Raw genomic sequence first — 9,810 nt, forward strand, 5'->3', positions numbered from 1 at the left:
AGGGTCTTAATTAATCAGAGACATGACTGACTCAAACTAAGTCTGAGATTCTGAGAATCATGCAGGCCTGGGGTTGAGGGTGGTTTGGATCACTAAGTAGGGTAGCCTAGTAAGCAGACAGCTTGATCCCAACTTATGCCTGGGAGTATGAAGATGTCACCTGATGGCAAATATCTGGATGAATTCCATGTAGATTTATATATATAGTTAAGTTATTTTTATCATATATAAATTAATATATTAATACATTTTAATACAATAGATTTTGAACATTTCTCTTCCTCTTCCAACTCCTCCCAGAACCTCTTCATCTCCTTACAGACTCAGCTTTATGGTCTTTCTATCTCTAAAAAAAAGAAGAAAAAAACACCTAATAAAACAAAAACCTCCAAAAGACAAAAATACCAAACCAAAACAACAACCAAAAAAGACACAGAAAATACTTGGAGTATAATTTGTGTTGGCTAATAATTGCTGGATATTGTGCCTTGCCCTTGATTAGGGTTGCTATACCCTGTGTCCCTCTATTAGAGAAAATGGGCTTTTCCTTTCCTCCGGTATCAATTCTAAATAACTTCTTGGTTAGTGCTGGAACTTTGTGTTGCCTTTCCCTTCTTTATGCTCTAATGAAACATATGCAGGTCTTCCATATGCTGTCAGTGACTGTTTCAGTTCATATGTTCATCAGTCCTGTTGTGTCTGGAAGACACTGTTTCCTTGGAATCTTCTACCACCTCTTGATCTTACAATCTTATACCTCCTCTTCTATCATAGAATCTGAGCCTACGTAGGTCTTGTGAACTAATTTTACTCCGTGAGTGTAAAGCATATAGGGACTCTTGGGCCCTCATTTGGTTGGCAACCTGTTGGACCACCACTAGGCCTAGGTGTGTGAAATGTGCAGGGTAAGAAAGTCTAGATCAATTGTTCTCAGCCATCCTTATGCTATGACTCTTCAATACAGCCTCATGTTATGTTGACTCCCAAACCATAAAATCTTTTTTTTTTTTTTTGCTACTTCATAACTAATTTTGCTACTGTTATGAACTGTAATATAAATTTGTGATTGCTGATCATCTTAGGCAACCCCTGTGAAAGGGTCATTTGACACCCCTCAAAGGAGTCGCAGACTCACAGATTGAGAATCGCTGCTCTAGACCACTGACTGACTATACTGCTGAGGAGGCAACATGACCTTAGCTTGGACTGAGACTGTCTGGATGGAGTAGGAGGGTCAAGGTTTGGGTTACTCACAGGCTGGCCTGGAATGCTGGCTCCAAGTATTATGATGGACTATGGGGTGGGGGTGAGGTCTTGATTTGTCACAAGGCTGGAATTTTATGTGAGCTGTGTGGCAAATGCTAGGCATTGTGGAAAGAGGATGATATAGAAAGGCAGAATCTTGTTCACCCACCAGTCTGGGCTTGTGCCTAGCCAGATTGACCCCAGCTGGCATGGGAGGTCAGGGGTCTGTATCACTTACTAGGCTGTGCTGATCAACAATTTGCTTTACCTGAATTAGGCCTGAGAGTGCTAGGAAGGCTCTGGGGGTGGGGGGAGGGAGCCTTCATCATTAAACAGGGTGCTCAATTTGTGTGAACAAATACTGGCTTCTGACTGTGTGGAAGGTAAGGCAGGAAGAGAACTCCAGTAGTCACTATGCTTGTGATGGGCAAGCTTCTTGACCTGATTAAAGCCTGGGAATGGAAGGATTTTCAGGGAGGGGAAGAGTCTTGATCACTATAGTCTAGGCTACACTTGGTAACCAGGTTACTTGAACCCAAGTTTTGGCATGGGAAAGAAGCCCTGACCCAGATCACTGACAGGTTTAGCTGGTGGATAGAAAACTCTTCCTGGGTTTACGGGGATGGCAGTGAAGGACCTGTATGGAGCTAGCCTTGGAAGTGTACTAATGGTACAGATGGGTGGGCTTATGGGACACTCACTAGCCTAGTCTTGTGGGCAAGCATCTTTGACTCATACTAGGCATGGGAGTTGGAGGACAGTGTGTTAAAGGCAGGGCCTTGATAATTTAACAGTCTGGCCTGGTGTCTAGAAGGTTTGACCAAAGCCTGAAACTATAGGGATAACACAGGTACAGCAGTCTGGGTCATTTACTGGGATTCACTATGAAGGGTTCTACTTGACCAAACTAGTCTTGGGAATCTGAAGAAGGTGCTAAAGTAAGAGTCGGGATCACTCACAGGGCTGGGATGTTGCTCAGGCCGTGTGAACCAAACCAGGCCTATCTGTATAAGGAGGATACTGAATGGAGAGTTTGAATCACTGGGGCACTTAGGGTACTCACTTCTCTCTTCTGGTATCCACACTGCCTGACCTCATCAAGTCCTGGAATTGTTACTACAGTGAGAAAGTGTGGAATCCAGGGTCACTCATCTCTACTGGCAGGCAGACAGTCTGCCTGTGACTGAGAGACCATGCCAAGACTGAGTAGGGGCAGGAAGGCAAGGGTCTGGCTCACAATAGAGGATTGGCTGGTCTCAGAAATACTTGAATGGAATGATGGCTGGGGGTAGAAGGATGATGGAGTCTTTATTCCTAACCAAGTAAGTCCTAGAGATGTAGTGATGTCTTAGAAGTGTTAAGGGTTGGTCTATGTCACAACTTGGACAGAAGTGCCAGATGTGCAACCTGTATAGTAGGATATCTGTAGGACCCTGAGCTCTCTTCAGGCTGACAGTAAGAATTCTGAATAAGCAAGCTATATCAGAGAGTGTGAGGATAGCTAGGGTATGTGATTCTTGGGAACTCATATGCTGAGCTATTTTCGACCCTGCAACACCCAAGCTATCCTTGTGCTTTGAGGTTAAACCTTCAGTCCTGTTGTTACTGTTTTGGATCATGAAGGTCTAATGTAGATCACTTGCTAGAGTAAGCTTGTGGTGTAAAGGTGTAAGTTTGTGAATGTAAAGATGACAAAGGATAAAAGTCTGGGTCCCTCACAGGCTGAGTATTTGGGCTGGTTGTTGTTGTTGTTTTAAACCTAGCTAGGCCTAGAAGGGCCTGGTGGGGAAAGAAAATGTTTTGTGGTCATTTACCTGGTGTTCTGGTCCACAATCTGCCTGTAATTATGAGCTAAGTTCCTAGTTTGGGCAGGTGCAGGAGGCCAGAGGTCTGGTTCACAAAGGTGGTTTGACAGCTCTGAGAGCTCCTTGAGTGGAACTATGCCAGGATACATGAGAATGGTGTAGGAGAATGGGGTATTGATACTTACAAGGAGGGGCCTGGGACTGTGGTGGATATCATGGCAGCGTAAGGCTCTGCATCACTTACCAGGCAGCGCTGGAATTAGAGGCTATACAACCCAAGCAAGGCCTGAACATATTAGGAAGACAGCAACAGGATAGGCTTCCAAACTCTCTCCAGGCTGGGAGCATCCCGTCTCATTGATCTTAGCTAGGTCAGGGAGTGTGAGAATGGCTTACATGGGTGAAATTCCTGGTAACTCAGGGTTGGTGTGCAGACTGTGAGACACCATCTAGGCCTGGGATTTCAGAAATGCCACAGGAGAGCAGGAGTTATGCACCAGGCTTCCTCATTGGCCTTATGGTTGATCTGAACTAGGCCTGAAAGTCTGGGGATGCTACTTGAGTGAGAGTCTGGATAACTCATAGAGCTGAGATATTGCTCAGTTTATATGGCCAGGGCAAGGCCTGTATGTATGAGTATAGGGAAAGCAGGTGGGGAACATTAGACAGTCACTACTCTGACCTGATACTCATGCTATATAATCCATACTTGGCCTATGAGTGTGGGGAAGGTGAAGATAGATGGTGATTTTTAGTACTCATATGCTGGGGTGTTGGACAATCAGAGGGACTATAGGTATGCCTCAAGTGTGAAGATGATGGAAGAGGGAATACTAGTGATCACTAGTTGCTGAGCAGTCAATTTTAGCTGAGTCTTAGACTGTGGGTGACATGGGTAGGCAAAAGGTCTCAGTCACTCATGATATAATTTTGTGCAGTCTTTATGACTGGATCTAGGGCTGATATTGTAGTAATGGTGGAGAAGGATGAGGTTATGGGTCTCTCACTAAGATGGGCTGGTGCATTGTATACCTGGAATTTCACACCAGTCACGAATCTTAGCTGGTAAAAGAGAATTAAGGGTCTGATTCATTACCAACCTTGACTAAGGAGCAATCTGCTTGCTCCATTCAGCCTAGGAATTTGTTTGGTGCAAAATAGTCTTGACCTCTCCAGGACAGACTGATGCCCAGGCTGTTTCAGCAGTTCTAGGCTTGGGATGGTGAGGATAGCCTCAGAGTTCAGGGTCTGGTTGAATCACCGGGCTGAGCTATGGTGTGCAGGAAATGGCACACAAGCAAGGCCACAGATCATTATGTGATACTGGAAGGATGAGATGCTGAGTTGTTGTCAGGTTGGGATGGCACACAGTCTGAGTGGCCAGAGTTTAGGCCAGGGAGTGTGATGACTGCTTGAGTGGGTGAGGTTCGTGGGAACACACCATACTGCTCTGGTATACAACCTTTCTGACAACATGACAGGATTGAGGATGGTGTAGGATGGTTTCCATCCCCCACCATCCTGGGCTTTTGCCCAAGGCTGCTTCATCCTGGGTGGACATATGACTTCAGGGATGGCACTGGTGAACAGAGGTTGTGTCCCTCATTGGGGTGGGCAAGTCAGGAATCTACTTGACCCAAACCAGGCCAGAGAGTCTGAGGAAGGCACTGGACAGTGAGACTTGACTGCTCTCTAGGTTGGGCTGTTCCTCAGACTGTGAGCACAAGGATGGTAAATGCAGGTGGGGAATTTGGGTACTTAGTAGGGTAGACTGTCTCCTCAGGATCATGAGGTTTCTTGCTAGTCTGAGCTGGTGCAAGATGGCAGGGGTCTGGTTCAAGACCAGGCTTCACAGTGGGATGCTTGACCCAAACAAGGCCTGGGAGTTTCAGGATGATGGAGGAAGCTGGAGCCTTGATGCTTCACTAGGCTGGGCTGTCATGGTAGGACCCTGGCTAAGCCTGGAGCTATGAGCAGAACAACAGCAGGATATGATTTTGAGCTCTCCCTGGGCTGGGATGCTGTGTAGTTTGACTGACCTCAGCTAGGCCAGGAGAGTGTATCTGGCTCTTACAGGTGAGATTCTTGAAATTTTACTGCACTGGGATGGTGGTCAGCCTGTGTGACACCAGCTAGGCCTGTCAAGTACATTATGCTGGGCTGGCATCATGGAACAGTACATAGCTTAAGGTCAAAGGCACAGATTTGGCTTAGGTTGTAAAAGCTGATTACATGTAATAAGTTTCTCAGCTGAAATATAAAAATTTATACAACTTTGCTGTAGTCAATATAGATGAACTGTGCACATGTATACAAGCTCAAATTTCTCAAATGAGCGGTGGCTAACAGAATTCACAGAGGTGATCTGTAAAGCAGACATTTTTCACGTTTTAAAATTTATTTCTATTTTTGTAAATTATGGTTATTCACTTTGTATTCTTGCTGTAACTCTCTCCCTCATCCTTCTTCCCTCACCTTCTCCCATGACCCTCCCCAAGTCCACTGATAAGGGAGGTCCTCCACCCCTTCCCTCTGACCGTAGCCTATCAGGTCTTATTAGGAGGGGCTGCACTGTCTTCCTCTGTGGAGAAAACAGGCAACAGAACAGGAACCTACCACAGAGGGCCCTTGAAAGACTACCCAGCAAGGTATAGAAAGGAGATGCTGAGACTCATCGCCAAATACAGGAAATCTTATAAGAAAGACTTTTACCCAATTACATATAAAGTTACAAACTAGACCTCCACTTTCTAAAAATAAGATGTTTACTCAGTCTTAGAAAACTATAGGCTATAAAATGTATGGGCTGCTGGCCGGTGCCAACAATTCCAGTTCCAACAGTGCCTTTTTAAGTGTCTTTTTTTAATTTTTTATTAATTACACTTTATTCATTTTGTATCCCCCCATAAGCCCCTCCCTCCTCCCCTCCTGATCCCACCCTCCCTTCCCTTTCTGCATGCATGCCACTCCCCAAGTCCACTGATAGGGGAGGTTCTCCTCTCCTTTCTGATCTTAGTCTATCAGTTCACATCCAAAGTGGCTGCATTGTCCTCTACTATGGCCTGGTAAGGCTGCTCCCCCCCAGGGGGAGGTGATCAAAGAGCAGGCCAATCAGATTATGTCAGAGGCAGCCCCTCTTCCCATTACTATGTAACCCACTTGGACACTGAACTGCCATGGGCTACATCTGTGCAGGGGTTCTAGGTTATCTCCATGAATAGTCCTTGGTTGGAGTATGAGTTTCTGGAAAGACCCCTGTGTTCAAATTTTCTTGTTCTGTTGCTCTCCTTGTGGAGACCCTGTCCTCTACAGCTCTTGTTGTCAAGGCATATTCTGGTCACTTGTTGCCTTCAAAAGCAAAAAAAAAAAAAAAAAAAAAAAAAAAAGCCCGACCGTTGCCTTTCCTACCGTTGCCTTTCCTCTATCATGTGACCTAGTTTGTCCTTATGTATATTTATTCATTTAAATACTAGGTAAAGTTTCCTCTAATTTCATGCTTAAATGATTGAGCTTTCCTACTAAATGGCCAAAAATAGTTACTGATAGTGTTCAAGTGTAATAGTGCAAATACTCTTAAAAGATCAACTGTGAAAAGTAGTTGTTGAAATATAGGTTTGTGGGGCTAGAGAGATAGCTCACGATTCAGAGTCCTTTTTGTTCTAACAAAAGGCCTAGTTTTGATTCCCAGCCTCCTCAAGGGACTACACCTCCCTCTTCTGACTTCTCCCAGCTACTCCACAAGTAGCACACAGACATGCATTCAGAAAATCACTCATACACATACAATCTAAAATTAAATTAAAGGGTCAGAGGTGACAATTTAGATATAAGGTCTGTGAGAACCCTAAACCACCCTATAATGTCACCCCCTTGCAAATGCAGTGAATGTTTCCTTGAACTCATAGGCGATTATTACATCATAATTGAAAGGTACTATACAACTATGGCAATGTCACTAAAAAATTGTCACCACTCCAACTTGTATCAGGTTTTCACAGCTGGGACATGATTTAAATTCAATAATCAAACCCCAAGAGGAGCCCACCCAAGGCAAAAATCAAATTTTTTCGTCTGTTATAAGATGATCCATCCACAGGCTGTATCTTAACCTGATACTGTCATTATATTGTAGTTTTTAGAAGGGCTTGTTCTGCCCAAGAGAGGTTCCTCTTTGCAACTGCTTCTGCTGTCTACCATTTGCACGTTGGTGCTGTTTTGAGAGCTACTACCTGCTGGCGAGGCTTCATACAGAACACAGATGGAGCCATCCTCTCCAATCCTGTAGGACACTTCGTAGGGGTCAACCCAGAGCGTGAGTTCACTTGGGAGAAGCCTGAACAACTCTTGACTGCTCAGTCCAATCTGCTGGGCTGCCTGTCCAATCAGAGGATCCATCTGATGGTTGATGCGAAGACACCTGTAACCTGATCCCTTGCAGGGCTTCTCTGGGAACCAGTGGTGTTTATAATGTTCTGCCAGCACTTCCTGCAGGCTCTGGCTGAAGGTCTGAAGCTGTTGTTCGCTCCTGAGCCCCTTGGTGCTGAGGAATTTGGAGATGAAGGTCGCTGCAGCACAGATCTCCCCTATCATGGTGTCTGCAAAAGGTATAGAAGGGAGGCATGGGGTAGCAGGTAGATCCCCAGTGTGGCCCTGAAGGCACACTGGCCACCCCAGGCTTCTGCCACGACCTGGTAGTCTAGAGAAAGCAAGAGTGTAAGGCTGCTTCTACCTCCAGCGGCCTTATTCCAACTCTTCTGTTAGAGGAAAAAGTTATTGTGGAGGGATGAGATAGATAGCCTTGTCACATAGCTTTCACCTTCCCAGCCACTCCTACCACTAGCTCGGAAACCTCCGAGGATCCCAAGAATTGTGGGTCCAGTTCCAACGGGAAAATGTACTTGCATTCTTAAGGGTCTTTTAAACTTAAGCAGGCTGAGCACAGAGGATAACACACTGAGTACATTCCTTGGCCTGTGAGTGTGGGCAACTGAATGTATTCGCTAGATCAGGCTGATGGGAAATCTGCCTGACCAGAGCTGGGGCAGGGAGATTGGCGGTGGTGCAGGAGTGGTCACCTTGAATACTTGAATAGCAGGATGGTCTCAACTCTAGGGTAGCAGATCCTAAGCAGTAATGCCATGGTTAGGGTTGCAGGGTGGTTGGGTGGGTAAGTGGGTGAGTGGGGGCTAGTCTCAACCACATACCAGTATGGACTAGTAAGCAGGCAGCTTGACCCCAGCTTCTGCTGATACTGTGTGGTTGGCACAGAAGGGCATAGCCCAGGCTAGGCCTGGGAATGTGCTAATGTTGCAGATGGGCAAGGTTATGGGTGAATCAGCAGACCATGATTGGAGGATAAATGTTGTGGTCCAAGCTATAGTATTTGGTATATAAGGGTCTTGATTACTTACCTGTCTGGGCTGATGAGTTGTTCTACTAACCGTACCTGGGCCTTGATACTCTGAAGTTTTCACAAGAGGGTGGGGATTAATGTCAGCAGCTGGATAGGATCTTGAGCTCTCACGAGGCTGGAATGGTACGGAGTCTGAATGTCCTAAGCCTGACATCATAGTATCTTATGCAGTCATGATCTTAGGATCCCAACAGGAATAGTGGTCAGGCTATTTGATCCTACCTGTACATGTGTACACAATAATAGTGCAGAAGGACAAGCTTCTAGATCCCACCTGAGACTGTGCTGCTAGGCAAGCTGACTAACCTGGGTTAGGTCTTGGATGTGAGAATGGTGTGGTATGGCAATGTCTTGATAACTCACCACTGTGGGTTAGTGTCCAGGCTGCTTGAGCCCTCATGGGTCAGGGAGTGTGGAGATGGCACTGAAGAGGCAGGCTCTTAATTACTCAATAGACAGTGCTTGCCTGTCTATTGAACCAAACTAGCTGTGGAAGTATGACTAAGGGATTGGAGGGGATCTCTTGGTCACTGACTCTGCTGTTGGACAGGCTATGTGACCAAAGCCAGGGCTGTGGAAATGATAAAGAGAGGTAAGTATGTTGAGCTTTTATTAGTCTGTGCTTAATGGGCAAGATGCTCAATTTAGCTAGGCCTAGCCATATAAGGACCATGTGGGGAGAGAAACTTTTTAACCCCCCCACCAAATACTCCACTTGAGCCTGAGTGCTATATTGTTAGGATCATGGAGTATAACCCAGTTTTGATTATATACCATGGTAAACTCATAAGCAGGTAGCTTGACCCCTATCTTGCTGAGTTACTGTTGGATATGACGAGGGAGGACAAAGTCAAAAAGAGGTGGCTGTGGGCAGGATATGTGACCTGAGCTACACTTGGTAATGTAATAATGTTGTGGGAGAGCAAGGGTCTCAGTCACTCACCACTCTGGTCTGGTACACAGTATGCCTGGATTGGGAGAGCACACTGTAGTCTGGAGTGAGGCAGGAGGACAACATTCTGGGTCACCAGCCAGGCTTGGCAGGCCTACAATCTACTTGACTTGAACTAGGTTGAACTAGGCCAAGGAGTATGAGGATGGGGATAAGAGCAGGGTCTTTCTTCTCACCAGGATGTTGGAGTTCCCAGGCTATTGCAGCCATTATAAACCTGGGAATTCGAGGATGTTCTTGGAAGTGCAGAGCTCTGTGTCATTCAGCGTCCAAGGTTAGAGTGCAGGCATTGCTATTCAAGCCTTTAGGGAGTCTTAGCACCACACCAGGAGGGCAGGATCTTCAGCTCTCACCAGGCTGGGATGATGTTCAATCTGATTGACTCTGGCTGAGTC

The 9,810-nt window shown here is 45.8% G+C and overlaps 1 protein-coding gene across 1 annotated transcript; it reads right to left on the reverse strand.

Moving 5' to 3' along the window:
* Nucleotides 1-7,154: 7,154 nt before the first annotated feature.
* LOC132650089 (protein BTG1-like) lies at nucleotides 7,155-7,640 on the reverse strand. The gene has a single exon (XM_060375193.1). It carries the CDS (start codon nucleotides 7,638-7,640, stop codon nucleotides 7,155-7,157), a length of 486 nt encoding a protein of 161 aa, XP_060231176.1.
* Between the last annotated feature and the right edge of the window lie 2,170 nt (nucleotides 7,641-9,810).

The sequence above is a fragment of the Meriones unguiculatus genome, chromosome X (genome assembly GCF_030254825.1).
Source record: "Meriones unguiculatus strain TT.TT164.6M chromosome X, Bangor_MerUng_6.1, whole genome shotgun sequence".
Lineage (NCBI taxonomy): Eukaryota > Metazoa > Chordata > Mammalia > Rodentia > Muridae > Meriones > Meriones unguiculatus.

Excerpts from the sequence above, each read along its gene's own strand:
- LOC132650089 (XM_060375193.1), bottom strand. The coding sequence starts at position 7,640 with ATGATAGGGGAGATCTGTGCTGCAGCGACCTTCATCTCCAAATTCCTC.